This window comes from Lutjanus erythropterus, chromosome 3 (genome assembly GCF_056507025.1).
Source record: "Lutjanus erythropterus isolate fLutEry1 chromosome 3, fLutEry1.hap2, whole genome shotgun sequence".
Lineage (NCBI taxonomy): Eukaryota > Metazoa > Chordata > Actinopteri > Lutjaniformes > Lutjanidae > Lutjanus > Lutjanus erythropterus.
The window spans coordinates 41,680,156-41,695,660 of record NC_139319.1 but is presented as its reverse complement, the minus strand read 5'-3'; the positions used below and the strand labels follow the sequence as shown (position 1 = coordinate 41,695,660).

Below are 15,505 nucleotides of genomic sequence, written 5' to 3'. Positions count from 1 at the left end.
AATATCAGGGAGGTATGAAAAAATAGATGCTGCCCAAGCCTACAGCATATACACATATAAACAAGCACAATTCATGTGCATGTAGAGAAAAAGCCACATAACCAAATAAATAATAAAACCAGGGATGGATACTATTATTTTTCAGCACTGGCCTCACAGGCCACCAGGCCAAAGCAGCTTTCTAGTTGCACAAATGTAAATGTATTTAAAAGCAATACAGAAAAGGCAATTTAAGACAACTTACTTTTTCTTTGAATTGTGATATCATCCATGTTTTAGCTATTAGTAAATGCACACACAAGTGTATTAATGTGTGAGGAGGTGTATGCAATTTACTGTGAGCATTATTCAGGGTGGTTTTTTTTTTTTTTACTCCTGTAGTTCAGCTCGGAACCAAAAAAAAAAAGAAGCATTGTTGCATTGTAGTCCTGGTGCAGTTCATTTTCACATTGACTTTTTTACAAATGAACCATGAGGACTAAACATCAAGTTTTATAGACTGATAACTCAAAGATTGGAAAGCTTTTGGTGATTGTCATCCTGCATCAACAGCACATCAACAGGATCCATGTAGGAAAATTAAATTCCTGTGAGTGACGGAGGTTTACACAGTACTTTAATGCTTCAGATGCGAATGTTTAAGCTCACAAAGAAATAACCAGTTACTGGCATTATTTAGCAAATTGCAGGATGTTACGAATAATGACTGACAGATAGAAACAGGAAGAAAAGGAGGCGTCTTGTAACTTAAAGGACACTGTGCGCTGCAGGGCTGCGTCTGACAGCCCGACCGTAGATCTTTATATATTGAGTTTACAGAAGTGTTGGGAGGAGAAGAAAAGAATAAGAAGGAAGCACCAAGATTTTTGTTTTCCCCCGTTCAGTTCATTCAGTTGTTTTCCTGTGGGATCGCTGTCACACACTTTTTAATCAGACAGCACACAGAGTTTAAACAGCTTTTGGCCTGTTAATCAGAGAAAATACCTGTGCAGAAGTACTTACCTGTTACTAAATGAATTTCAGAAATATAGGCTGTACATGTCATATCACTTATCCAATCGCCTTCAGAGAAGATTTAACAATCAGCTGATAAATTTAGTAGCACTTTAGTAAAATCACATCTTCTATCATAAAATCCTGTTGTTGGTTCATTTGCTTTCACACCACAAACAAACACCACCACACCAGAGTTTGTTTTGAGCCGCTCCAAGACCCACCTCTTCAGGAGGACTGAAAAGGTGGGTTTGATGGTTGACGTCTGACAGAGCAGGTCAGAGCAGCTGACCCTGACAGATGATTCTCTCTCCTCCACACTGTAATGATCTCTCTCCTCTCCACTCAGATGCGAACCAAAGCCAGGGTGGAGACATGAAGAGGAAATCCCACTGACCAATAACAGCAAGGTGACATCATAGCCTCCTGGACACACCCACCAATAGGAATCTTCACTTTGATTGACTGACGCGGCGATGTGGTAATAAGGGGGCGGGGCTCCACTGCCTCTTTTAAAAACGGACCTAAAGGAAAATCAAGTTTATCCTCGCTACAAGTGGCAATGATGAATTAATTTAATTTTCTAATGAACCGGGTATGAGAACAAGACGGCGTGAATGACGACGAGAAAACGTCTTTTTTTTTTTTTTTTGTTGGGCTTCTTTTTATTTTTGTCAACATGTTTACATAACGACCGACCTTGATCACTGTGGAATGAGTGTGAGCGAGGTGGTGGTACAGATGAGAGTAGTGGTACGCTACGTAATATAATTTGTATTTAAGCTTATGTGGAATCACAGGACTCTTGTTCTAGCAGTACAAAAAGAAAAAAGAAAAACAGACTGAGTAATGAATTTTTATTTTTCTGTCTTTTGTCTCAGATGTGGGAATCGTCGTGTCCGTAGAAATTTTATTGTTGGTCACCTCTGCTCCCACAAATGACTGTTAAGTAGTAGCTTAAATTAATATTGATAAATTATTTGTAATTTACACAGGGACAAAACCAAGTTATGATGTGAGTGTGTGTGAGAGAGAGAGAGAGAGAGAGAGTGAGCGCGCAGTGAGGTTGATTTGTGTGTGTGTGTACATATAAAAACACAATATACTGTTAATTTCTTTCCAGATGATTCTGTATGAATGGATAAGGACGTGTTTCCCCTTTTCACAATAATGAGCGAGTGTAAGTTTGATGCCCCTCTCTTGCTCAGTGTGTTCTTGGTGCTGTTTAATCACACTGGACCTTTTCTGGAAAAAAGACTTGAATTGAAAAAGTTTTGGGCTCCTCCTCCAGAGAGAGGAGCCGCCTGTGAGAGAGGGGAGAAACGTCAAGATTGTAGCCTACTTGAAATGTGTTTTTTGTTTTTTTGAGTTCATATTTTTATTTACTTTCTCTGCTTATTGACTCAAACCAACTTAATATAACACAACGCCTTAGTTTATATTGAAAAAGTATGAAAAAGATCTATGCAGGACTGTAAAACGCTCAATGCAAAAGTGCAAGTCGTCGCTTGGCTTTCAACCTCTACTCAACTTGTCAGTGCATTTCTGGAGTTGTGAATGTTTGTAGATGTTCTTCTGTCACTTGAGACTCCTTTTTTTCCTGTGTGTGTTCAGACAGAACATGAAGGGGATTTTAGAAGCAGAGTGTTTGTCATCGGAAAGACGAGATCAGATGTGAGTTCACCCCAAGGTGCCCGAAGCGGGTGTGAAGTTTAAAACGTTTCAACCTCAGAAAAAGTCATGCTTGTGCTGCGTTCAAGTCAAATGGTTTAAACTGTAATTACAAGTAGTGGAGTGAAAAAACATTCATGACTGGCTCTGATGTGTCATTTTCTTTTCCAAGTATATTCCTCCTAGTCCCGCCCCACTGTGCTGTGATTGGCTAGAACTAGTGTGCTTTGAAAAAATATCTAATTGAGATTATTTTGACTGGTAATATTGCAAATCATAACACAATAGCAATATCAAACAGTGTAGAACTGCATTGATTTGTTGATTAATCGATTATCAAAATAGGTGCAAAGTAATTAAATTACTTTGTAATTATTCTGATAATCAATAATAGTTGGCAACTTATTGATTAATCAGTTTGGATCTGTTTTTTTTTTCCATTTGTTTATGAAAATTGTCCAGATTCTCTGATTTCAGGTCCTCAAATGTGAATATTTTCTCTTTTTATTACTCCTCTCTGACAGCAAACTGAATCTTTGAGTTGTGGACAAAACAAGACATTTGAGGACGTCATCTTGGACTTCAGGACATACTGATCAACATTTTCTGACATTTTATGGACCAAACAACTGATCGATTAATCCTAAAAATGACTGACAGATGAATTGATAATGAAAATGATCATTATTTGCAACCCTACAAAGATGTTTTCTTCAGTCTGTAGTTTAATGTGTAGGTCAGCATGTCTCTGCAGCACCACAATCATTTTACAAATAAAAATTGGGTTTTATCAAATGTTGCAACCTTCTGTGATCTGAAAATTGCAGTAGACCATGTTGTGATTTTAATAAAATTTTGATTAACTATTCAGCCCTACTTTTAACAAGTGGTGAACATTGTGAAAGGGTCTATTTTAACCCAAATGTTTTTTTCCAACTAGTTTTGTTGCCTAAACTTAAACACACTGTGACTGAAAACACTGAAAACAGACTTTTTGACCTTTTACATGGGTTGACAGACTTTTCCCAACTGCTGAGATCTCCACTCGCTGTCACAGCACAGTCAGGTGGGACTAAGCAGTAAACAGTCTTGGCAGAAAAAAAAAAAACAAAAAATGATGGGGCACCCAAATCCAATCCAGTATTAACACTAACACCAACTACTACAAATATAGAATAGAAGAAAAGAAGCTAATTTAAACTGTTCATATGCTGTGACTTTACACTATGAGGGCTTCAAACTAATGATCATTTTCATCATCTATAAATCTGCAGATTATTTTCACAATTAATCATTTAGTCTTTAAAATGTTGAAAAAAAAGTGAAAATGTTCATCACAAATTCTCAGAGCTGAAATTGACGTCTTCAAATGGGTTCCTTTGTCATTTCTGACAGTGAATGAAGAGTCTTTGGGTTTTGGACTGTTGGTTGGACAAAGAAAAGCTGCAGATCTTCACATTTAAGAAGCTGAAACCAGCAAATGTTTGACACAATCCTACTCATTTCAGTTTTACAAGCAAAAAAATGTTATTTATTGGCAGAATGTGGCAGATATGAACAATAATATTCATGAGTGTGTTTTCTTTATTGTATAAACACATGAAAATAAGAATCATAGTATTTTAGTTACCTTACAGCGAGCTCTTTATATCTACAGAGGGGGCGGGTCTTCTTCCACAGAGGTCACCATGTTGCACCTCCATGTTTCTACAGTAGTCCAGAAGGGACAAACCAAACTCTGGCTCTGGATGCAGCCTTTCCTGTTTTGTGTGAGTTTCACAGCTGTCACAGGGTGAGATGAATGCAAGTTGCCACTAAATCCTCCACACTGCTCCTTTAATTGCTGATGAAAGTAGTTGGTCATTTTCTTTTGATCGATTGATCATTGCAGCTGTACTTGTAACAGCGCCTGAAAACTCCCGAGTCGGAATAACAAATGTTTTTTCCATTGTTCAAGAGGATGCAGAAGAAAGAGACTAGTGTAGAATAACAAACAGTTTTCAGCTCAGCTGGTTCACTGGCTGTTTAAGGAGAATAAACACAAATTGTGCTCAAAAGCTACTAAAATTCCCTGTGCGTCTGTCTGAACACACGTTTAGAGAAACCTTCCCTCTGACTGAATACCTCCGTTAACAAAACTGTTCTTCCTGAGTCTCTGACTGTCCTCCCCCGACTAGTTCCCCACCCTCCTCCATGTGTGTCTGACTGACCAGCTGCACCAAGAACGGCGCCAAAGATTGTTCTGTAGCTCACATGTATTAGATGGGGTGTTGCTGGTCAGTGTGTGTGTGTGTGTGTGTGTGTGTGTGTATGTGATTATTCTGACATTTTCCTCCCACATGTGAACCCATGAGTGTCATCGTGTGGTTGTTCAGGATGTCATTGTGAGGTCATGTGACTGGAGCAGTGGGTGACATCTTCTAAGTCGTGCTTTCTTCGGGGTTGGGGGAGGATCAAAATGACATTTCGTGGTTAACTGGTTACTTAATTTGGTCTTTTGTAGATTATTTTTGTGTGTCAATTATAAAATTAAACAAAACAGGTGGTTTTCATGACGACTCTGCTGGACTTTTTTTTTTTCACTGAACATGGAAGTTGTGAACATGTATTTTTCCATTAGGGTACCTTGCTCTGTGTCATGCTCCGCCCCTTTTTGTGTGAAAACAGCTATTCTAATTTGACTGGTACATTGGAAAAAAGAAAAGAAATGTTGTCCTTTACATACATTGAATCTTAAGGTAGTGTATTTCAGACATCTTTCACTTTTTATATCATTAAGACTCTTTATTATGCTGTTCTGTTACTGTTGAACCAAACTCTATTCTAAAAACAGCTGTTTTATGGTGGCAACATGTTTTTTCACAGTAACATCTTCAGTTCCACCGTCACTAAGACTTTTCTGATTCACTTTGATCCACAGACACAATCGGCACACGTGTCCTTTACTCATGATCATTATTAGCCAACCTGTGATGACGTGTTTGACACAGACACACTTTACAAGGCCTTGTTTTCACCCATGGTTGTGGGATGTGACGTATGGCAGCTCTCATCCATTAACACCATGGAGCTCACTGGCCCCCTGCTCACACCTCATTAAATTACTTTTCATTCATTGGCTGCCCTGATGAGGTGGTCATCAGGTGAAATGAAAACACCTGTGTATCAGAGGATGTGAGTGTTGAAGGAGGCTTCGGTCTCTTCTGGTGCCGTTTTATTTTGGTTCCAACTCCTGTGACTCATAAACCTTCAACATTTAAATGAAGTGCAGTTTTTCCGCAGGCCGGGACCCCGGGGTTCATCAGTCACCCAGCAGGTAAGACCACGTCCTCACTCCTACTTTTGGTCCAGACAAATACACCAGGTAACCTCAGCTCAGAAAAAGAAAAATGTCCAACAACACCAGCCTCATCCTTCAAGTACCATTAAAACACCAAAACCAACAATAAGTTAGTCCACTTCCTGAATCTGTCTGTTGCCCTCAGCTTAAAGCTCACTGCTTCCTTCTGAAGAGGCAAAGAAGTAAATCTTTAAAGGAGAAATCTGTAATAAATGATAAATGTGTCATTAAAGATCAAGGACACGTGTTATGTCAAAATACTTAGTACACTTGAGATGAACACTGCAGCCACAGTGTCCTTTGAATTTTCCATTCCAGACTGGACTTAATGTTCTGAATGTCTGTTGCAGGATCTTTTTCAAATGATTGTGTGTTAATGAGTTGTATGAAATTAATTAATTGGCATGAATTAATTAACATTAATAATCTTGTAGAAAGTGTGGATGTTTAACTTAAACTGAGGAAAATATTAATGGAGTTTGGATGATGATAGAGGTGGAGGGATATACTTGATTTTTAAAGGCATCGTGATGCAGATTCTGCATTAATTCACAAATGCCAGTTAACATCAGTAAACATGAGGGTGACAGTGAAGAGGGTGAAACTCAGCTGTTAACAGGGAGATATACTTCATCTTCTCAAAAGGTCTAACCCTCATTTTTTTTATTGACATACAGACAGGGGACTGTAGGATTTGTTCAAATTGATTAATTCATTCATTCATTAATGCAGTTAACTTTTTTAAAAATAAAAAGCATTTAATCACCAGTTATGTTTCATATTGTATTTCAGGGAAACTGGAACAAGAGACTGAAAAATGTGCCCCAATTTCTATTCCGTTAAATATAGATTCTGAATCAAATCAGACAAAATGATCCACCCTCCGTGTATCATATGCATCATGTTTATTTCTAAATTAGGCTGCTTCTTGAGTTTTGGTGAGGATGGCTGATCGAGAGCAGCTGCAGATAAATACACCCCACAGCTTTAAAGTTTAACATTTTGATGCATTGAGGATCATTTTATCATTGAATCGTGAGACATCCAGAGACTCCCACCTCTAGATGATGAGTGACTGCCTCACTGCTGTCCAGTGTGTTCCTTCAGAGCAGTGGACTTTTGTCTTCAGGACAACAGGCTGAACTTTACATTGACAGAAAACTCAGTTATAAACAGCTGATCGACTTGCTCCTCTAAACTGGTCAGATTAAAATTGTATTTTAAAGAAAGGCAAGGTCATCTGTAAAACAGCAGGGACCTGAAGTTTTTGGTTAATTTTCTCAGTCTGGAGTAAATGTGGTATTTCTTGGGGACTATTTTCAGCAGTGGATTACAACATGTTTGATGCTCGAGTGCTGTGGTTCTCAACCTGGAGGTCAGGATGTTGTGAGATCATTTCTGGGGTTACCCAGACAGTTGTGGAGAATAAGATACAGCAGGCAGCATGGGACAAGAGCCAGGAAGCAGTGTTTTACATCCCACCACCTCTAAAGCTGATATCATGTGACTGTCATGTGTTCTACAGTGGTTCCTGATCCGTCACTGGCAGACTGGAGGGGTTGTGAATGTTAACCTAATTTTTCTGTGGGGTTGTGACTTGAAAAGGTTGAGGATCTCTGCTCTGGTGAGTATTTAGAGCATCAGGATGGTGTTTGATCTGCGGGCTGGACTGAAGGGCTCATGTTTATTGTACTGAAGGAACATGTGACCCAGCAGAACACAGCAGCTCATTCACTCTTTGTGTTTTTCATAGTTTTTGGATATACAATACTTGTTTGTAGAATCAATTCATTGATGCTTTTGGTATTTTATGAGGAAATGTTTAGCATGATACATATAAACAAAATGATCAGAATGATCTTTTCAGTCAAGTCCACTGTGTACACCACACTGTCCTGGAGATAAAAGATTGAATGTGACAAGAACATGAAACTTATGCTGCAACTGATTATTATTTCCACTATTAATTAATCTGATTATTTCTGATTTAGTCTATAGAGACCTACCAAAGGAGACCAGGCTGGACACAGCTTTGTCCTTTTTTAAATCTTCCTTCCTTTTATTTTTCTATATTGTAGATTAATATTAGAGAAATTAACACTATGAAATATGGAATTATGTAGTGAGCAAAAAATGTGAGAACAAGACAAAATGTTTTTGCCTGTTAGGAAGCTAAAATATAAACGACTCAAACTGTCTTCTGCTCCTGCAATCAGACTGTCACAAGTGCAGAAGACAGGTCAACAGGTCGATAATAAAAAAGTAAACCGACTCTTGCACACAAAGTGTGCAAACGTTTTGTGCACTTTGATATTTTAGAATTTAAATTAGCCTAAATGTTGTATTAGTTGCTGAAATCATGATTCTAACTCCAGCACTTTTATTTCAAGAACATTAAAGGGTTCCTAAACCAAAAAATGTCCAGCTGCTCAAAGCCTCCATCATCACATCTAAAATGTTAGAAATGCAACTGCAACAAATAGTTTAGATTTTCTTTAAATCCACAACAATCAACGTATATTGTTTCCCAGCTGCTCATATGAACTTTATTTGCATATTCTGATCATGATTATTTAATACTCACTAATTTCCAGTCAATCATTTAAATCAACACAGGATTTAAATAACTGACAAACAGGATCAGTTCATTTCAACTATTAAAATAATGTTGGGTGTATATGAGTAGAAACAGGAGATTCTCTTAAATCAGGAATTTTTCAACATATTAAATATATAGAATATTAATTTTAATCATGTGGATGGAATATGCTTTAATTTTAACTATTTTTCAGACTTTTAAGACATTCTACAAACTGACTTGAGGAAAAATATTCAGTATTAGATATAAATATTAAGAATGAAATATTCTTGCACGTTACAAGAAACCTGGAGCAAAAATTAACACACAGACGAGTCAAAATCTATAATATAATAAAATAATGGAAAGACAAAGAAGTTCCACCCCAAAGAAACAAGTCTACAGCTACAATGAATATGCTTTATTTTCCTTTTACAAAAACAAACAAAACAAAAAAAATTACCGTCTAGAAATACAGGTATACAAGAAATAATATGATGGGAGTATTTGCAGTTGAACGCCTGGTTGTCAACAGCCAGCTGGATAATAATAATAATAACGATCAAATAAAAATGAGTTAACTACGTGTGGATGATAAAGCTTCCAACCAAATGAAATCCAGTGCAGCGCATCACTTCCCAAAATCACTTCAGTACTGAGCCGGAAACATCTGGCGCAGACGGACATGATTTTAGGAAACGCGGCTGCACAGGGCTCCGCTTCTCCTGTGGTTATTAATCATAGAGGAGTACTGATCCTGACCCAGACAGGTTATTATGAACACAGAGGTACACAGCCGATATGATATGAAGCACAGCAAAAATGCGAAAGAAAGACGAGACGATTAAGTGTTGAGTTTCTCCTTGGTGTACCGGTTTCACCTCTTCAGGGTTTTTCACATCTGTAATGAATCTTTGCCCATTTATGTTCTTATTTAGTGTCTAAGGCACTTTTAAAGAAACATACTGTTAACTTTTGAGGAGGAGGGCAAAGGAGCAGACAAGCATCCTCATCTGCACGTCCAAAATAAAAGAAAAGACTGACTAAAATGAGAGTTGATGGATGGATTACTCTGGTGTGTCACACTGCAGTGGTTGAACTGGACTTCACCATCAGATTAAAATGAGGCTGTTAAGGGAACTCAGGCTAAAATTTGCGAGGAAAGTAAAGAAAAATAAAAAAAATTCAGACAACCTGTGAATACTAAGTGCTTGATCAGGTCTGTCGGTAGTCTGAAGAGTTCAGGCTTCAACTCACAAAATCCTGTCACAAACCAGCTCCAGTCTGCTCATCATTATCATGTGACAACTTTACATTCAAGTCACAGAGCGACAGGGAAATGAATACAGAGCCGCTGTCCTGAAGGTGTTTGAAAACCTGACTCCTCTGACCATCTGGATGAAGAAATATTCTGTCTGCTGCATACTTACACATTTTTCTTCTTTCTTTTAACTTTTTAGCGCAAACCACCAATCCTCCAGTGTCCAGCTCTGGACGGAGAGTTTTGAACAACAAAATTGATGCAGCAGAGAAAGAGGTATGAATTTTATTTACTGCATTCTTTGTTGTCAAAACCTACCATCTAAATTACCCACAATGCAACCATGATACAGTCTCTTTCAGGTGTGTTCTGCATCGAGCTGCAAACCTCAAGCAGATGAGGAGCTCTGATGAACTCACTTCTTTTTACTTCCACTAGAGCTGAAAACCAAACTTCAATATTTTTATGACACAGACCAAACTGCTGTAATATTATTTGAGTAATGACCTCATTCCATACAAAATGTCAATCATTTTGATAGTTCTTCTTAGTTTTTTATTTAGTCCAATGCTGTACAGATACTTTACTCAAGCTGGATAAGCGAACTAAAAAGAAGAAACTGATGAAGTACTGAGTAAAACTAGTTTCTCCTGCTGCTCCCAGGTCTGTAAACGGCTTCTTCCTTTAAAGTCAGTAATTGTACAGTAATGTGTCATTTCATTTTCTTTTAATTCATTTTTTCAAAAAGACGCATCATTTGGGAACCAGTACTGAAGCATCAGTACATATTCTGAACAACATCCAGCCCTGAATTTTGTGGCTGGTTTGCAACTCTGAGTATGTTAATGACTCCGATGTCAAGGATCAAGTCAAGAGGCTGAATCTTCACAGTATTTTTCTGTCCTAGTCAGTGCTAAATAAAAAAAAAAAAAAACTGAAATGATGAACGTCATTTTAAAATTGAAAGTCAAATCAAATTACGGATTTGGAGAATTGTGACACCCCTAATGCTGGCTTAAAAGCTTCAAATCTTTTTTTTTTTTTTGCGCAACAAACTGAATATTTTTCTCATCCAGATGGTCAGAAGAGTGTGAGTGTTTTGGAAATGTTTTCAGGGCAGCAGTTAGATCGGCAGATAATCAGACTTCAGAGACGCTCATGTTTTAGCTCTGTGTCTCACATGTGATGATAATACAAACCGGGGCTCGGCACAAACACTGAGATGTAGCGAGAAGATGACTATTTTCAATCTGTCTCCATTTCTAATCAAACTACGTGTCTTACCTACTTAGTGTCACATTGAAAACGTGGACCGAGCGCCACTGTAGTGCTTCCAGTAAGAGCTCCCTGTTGGTTTCCAGTTTAAAATTCTTCCTGTGCAGTTTGGTGCGTTTTTCCAGCATCGTGTGCGACTCGGGCTCCACTGAGGAGGACAGTTTACTTCAGAACCCAATGATGAGCTTCCCAGTTAAACCCAGCTACACACTCCTCCACTAACGCTGAGATGAAGCAACAGAGGAAATAAAATACCTTTTTGTTCACAGTAAAACACTTTCAATCAGAGTTTTTCTATTGCATGTCCCGAGATGTTAGTCGTTCCTGTAGTGCTGCAGTGTAGAAGCTGAACGGACAGTCTGTACATCAGAGGAGACTCATGCAACTAAAGCAGGCGGCGCGGCCGTCCGGACGCCGCGGTGAACTTGAGGGGTGGAGGCGTTTTGAGAGGACGGTCGGTCTGAACACTGAGAGGAGCGAGTGTGTCGACGATGAGATGGCTTTTTACACGACGAGTGAGCAGAACACTTAGAACAACACCAGAGTGAGACACGTTTCCTTGTAGTCCTGCATTTCCAGTCATGGAGTGCATTCACATACGTTACGTAATAGTTGTGTGTACACCTCACAGCCTCCACCTACACCACACACGCACAGTTTCATATGTAGAAAAAGCACTTTGCACCTATGCGAACTTTCTCAATAAGCTGAGCAGATAACTTCACGCCTGAGGGGCGGAGGGAGGGAGCAGGGAGGGGAGGGGGCGGTGTTAGGTTATGATGCTGAGATGATACATGGCTGAGAGTCGAGCCAGGACTAGCAGCTTGCCAGAGGAGAGCAGAGTAAGGCAGAATCGTCCTTTGTTTGCCCCCGTGACTCTCCAGGACCGGAGGCTTTTCTTCGGGGAGGGGGGCGCTGGAGTTTCCCTGCAGTGTTAACTGATAGAAAAAGAGCAGAGGCGAGCTGCCAGGCGCACTCCGCCCGCCGGGACCAAAAAAAACAGCTCCCATCTTTTGTCCGGTCGGTGGTTCGAAACGAATAAAGATGTCTGTGACGCCGAGGATGGATGAGGTGGAGGTGAAGGGGGAGAGTGACAAGGCGAGGGGGGGGGGGGGTGAGAGGGTGGCTGCGTTTACTCGGCGTTGGGGGTCTGCGTCTCGTTGAAGTCGCCGGCGCGGCTGTCGGCGTCGTCGTCCGACATGTCGATGGAGGCACCATCCAGGTTGAGGTTGCGGCGGCCTGAACGGCTGGAGGAGAAGCTGCTGACTGGACCACCGCGCCTGACAGACACAACAGAGGGACACTGAGACGTTAAACCTCTGCTGCTTTAAGGAGTAGTTCAACTTTTTTTTTAGACATCTACCAATTATCTTTCTTACTGATTTAGGCCTTTTTTCACCAACATGAAACGGGACCAGTTCCAGTTCACACACCTGGGTTTAACATGTTTGGAGCGTTTAATCCTACAGGTGGCTGATTGGACAAATATACTGGCTCTCTGTAGGGTTGCAGCTAGTCATTATTTTAGTGACTGAGACTGCAGGAACAAATGAAAATTGCAAAAAGGTTGCAATTTTTAAATTATTTTAATAATTTCTTCTATAATTCATTAAACCTCCCCCTAACTTGTTGCTTTGACATTTCTGTTTGTGTATGGATGAAACAAATTCAACATTAGAAATGTTGGTACACATATTCCTGAACTTTGGACAGAGTCAGACTGTTTACGGTCTTTTTAAGATAAACTAATTGTCTCATGGATCTAGCAGCACACTTAGAGAGGACTGATCCCATCATATCTGTATGCTAACTTACATTTCTCAAAAAGTCAAAATTGTCCTTTAACCAGTAAAGTGAGCCTTAAAACTGCTCGAACGTTTAGACAGATGTATCAGAATTGTGCTGCATGGTTGTGTTGATGATCACATATATTCTTTTTTCCTACCTGAGGCGGTTCTTGAGGGAGTTGACCTCCCGGGTGAGACCCTCGCTGGCCTCGGTGGCGTCGTCCAGCTCCCTCTGCAGCTTCCTGCGGGAGGCGTTGGCCCTGGTGGCCTCCTCCTCCGCCTCCTCCAGCTGACGCTTCAGCTGCTTCATACGGGAGTTGGCTTTCTCCATCTGACAGGAGGACGGAGAGACAGACAGAGACAAGTGAGAGGTCGTGGGCTGAATATCCGTCCTCAGTGAAAATGAACCTTGAATCACATGTGCCACTTTGCTTCTCGTGAGTCGATACCTGCTCCTTGTACTGGTCGGCATGACGACGCTCATCCTCCACCTGCATCATCACCTCCTTCAGTTTTTTCTCCGTGCGGCGGACGATTTTGTTGGCTGCTGCTCTCTCCCTGGAAGTTTCAAACAGAAGGTAAGAAAAGAGCTCGTTACCATCTGTGCTCAGTGTTTTGTCCAACCTAATGTAAAAAGGCGTAAATCTTTCACACAGGGCTCTCACTAACACCATCTGCCAACTTAAATGTCTTAAAGTGATCTTCAGTGAACTTTTACATCCCAACCATGTGTCACCACAAGAGTGAGAATACATACTCCTCTTGTCACTTACTTTGCTTCCTGCTCCAGCTGCTCCTCCAGCTGTAGGATCTTGGCCTCCAGGGCAGTGATTGACGCCTTAAACTTTGATTTCACAGTCCCCTCCAGCTCTGCCAGTTTGGCTTTCAAATCCTGAGTTTATAACATTCAACTGTTAGGATCATCAGCAGTAATTATGGTGATAAATACTTTTCATTCAATGTAATCCCTACCAGTAAAAGTGCAACTGATGAGAACAGCAAACCAACAACAGAGGACACAAAAAGCCTTAACAAAATAACTAAGTTAGTAAATAACAAATACAAAGTCAAGGCAGGAAAGATGTTAAACTAAATGTCTACAGTTCACCCCAAAATCAAACTTACATACCTTCCCTCTCAGCTGTAGTGCTCTTTATCCATCTAAGTAGTTTTGGTGTGAGCTGCAGAGTTTCAGCTGTACAGATGTCTGACTTCTCTCCGATATATTGGAACTCGATGGGGCTCAAAGCACCAAAAAAATCCATTTGAAAAACTCAACACCTGTCTTTGTTTCTAAAAACCATGACCCAGTTACTCAAGATAATCCACAGACCCTGTTGTGAGCCGTTTCATGTAGGAACTACTTTCTGTCTACCCGACTCCAACTGTATCACTGTGCAGAAGGCAGTGTGCATCTACTCATGGTTGGGAGGCTCCAATTCAGCTGAGTAGGATGCCAATAATGTTTACATCCCATGTGGTCACAAGCACGATCCTCTCACCCGTGAGCAGATGCACGCTTCCTTCTGATACGGCTGTCTGGTACAAAGAAAGGTTGTCAAAAGTATCAAAGTACTGATACTTTTTCAACACCACATGCTTAAAAACAATAAACTAATATTCAATATGTACTTTTCTTTTATACACTGTGTGCCAAATTATTATGCAAGTTGCATTTTTGTGAATATTTTAATAACTATGTTAACAGTCATTTTCAAATTTATTAAGAAGTCAGATAGTGAATATATTTCTTCAAATATGTAGTTAATATGCTTATCAAAGTATTGTAGGCTGTATTTTTAAATTAATGCAGAATCTGCAGAAATGAGTGTGCCACATTATTCTGCAAGTTGGTGATAAGAGAATATAACTTATGAAAAATAAAAAGGTACCTTTTAAACATTTTATTGATTGAAAATATTTTCTACAACTGTATTCAAACTTCAACAAAAAATAGTTTATACAATTGTATACAAAATAAAACTTTTAATGTCTTTGAAACATTTCAAACAAAGTGTTTCTCTCCTTTCCTTTCAAAGGAACAGACTATTTTGGACATATCTTTTTATGGTTCAGTGATCACGCTACAATTTCTTGTCATTGGTAGATTCCCTTGTGCTCAGACTCTTGACAATCTGACTTTTCCTTTTTGGTCAGGTCACTTTCCTTACATATGGTCAAAGTTGAATAGGACTTGCGTAATAATGTGGCACACTTATATACACATGGTCTGTGATAAAGGATATTAGGTTTGTAGATTCAAACAAAAAGAGTTTTGTTAAAGCACAAGGCCTTAAACACATCATACTAAAACACTATTTTTTTCTGAACAGCAGTCGTCCAGATTTTTAAGAAAAGATCACTTGCATAATAATTTGGCACGCAGTGTAGTTTTGGTACTTTTGATTCTAAGTGCTCATTGAAGACTTTTTCACTAGCAGCCCTGTGTGCAGGTTGTCAATTTGATACCACAGCAAAAAGAAAAAAAAAAGTTCTGGGCACATAAAATAGGGTATAAAGGATTGTTAATTCATACTAGTACTGTACTGAAGCTTAAAGTTCTGGTATCTGACAACTCACAACAAGGTCCAGACAAGGCG

General features: G+C 39.5%; 2 protein-coding genes across 7 annotated transcripts in view; one reads left to right on the top strand and one right to left on the bottom strand.

Annotated features, from left to right (window-relative positions):
- LOC146330711 (uncharacterized) overlaps nucleotides 1-2,640 on the top strand; it is a 29,489-nt gene extending 26,849 nt beyond the window's left edge. For all 4 annotated transcript variants that reach the window (XM_084716234.1, XM_084716236.1, XM_084716235.1 and 1 more), the window contains one exon: nucleotides 1,343-2,640. In XM_084716234.1, coding sequence (XP_084572360.1) covers nucleotides 1,343-1,389 — 47 coding nt within the window. In that variant the 3' untranslated portion in view covers nucleotides 1,390-2,640. The remainder of the gene's footprint in view (nucleotides 1-1,342) is intronic.
- A 9,584-nt stretch (nucleotides 2,641-12,224) lies between these two features.
- myh10 (myosin, heavy chain 10, non-muscle) overlaps nucleotides 12,225-15,505 on the bottom strand; it is a 90,158-nt gene continuing 86,877 nt past the window's right edge. For all 3 annotated transcript variants that reach the window (XM_084716232.1, XM_084716230.1, XM_084716231.1), the window contains 4 exons: nucleotides 13,679-13,797; nucleotides 13,355-13,463; nucleotides 13,064-13,236; nucleotides 12,225-12,398 (listed from right to left, as the gene is read on the bottom strand). In XM_084716232.1, coding sequence (XP_084572358.1) covers nucleotides 12,251-12,398; nucleotides 13,064-13,236; nucleotides 13,355-13,463; nucleotides 13,679-13,797 — 549 coding nt within the window. In that variant the 3' untranslated portion in view covers nucleotides 12,225-12,250. The remainder of the gene's footprint in view (nucleotides 12,399-13,063; nucleotides 13,237-13,354; nucleotides 13,464-13,678; nucleotides 13,798-15,505) is intronic.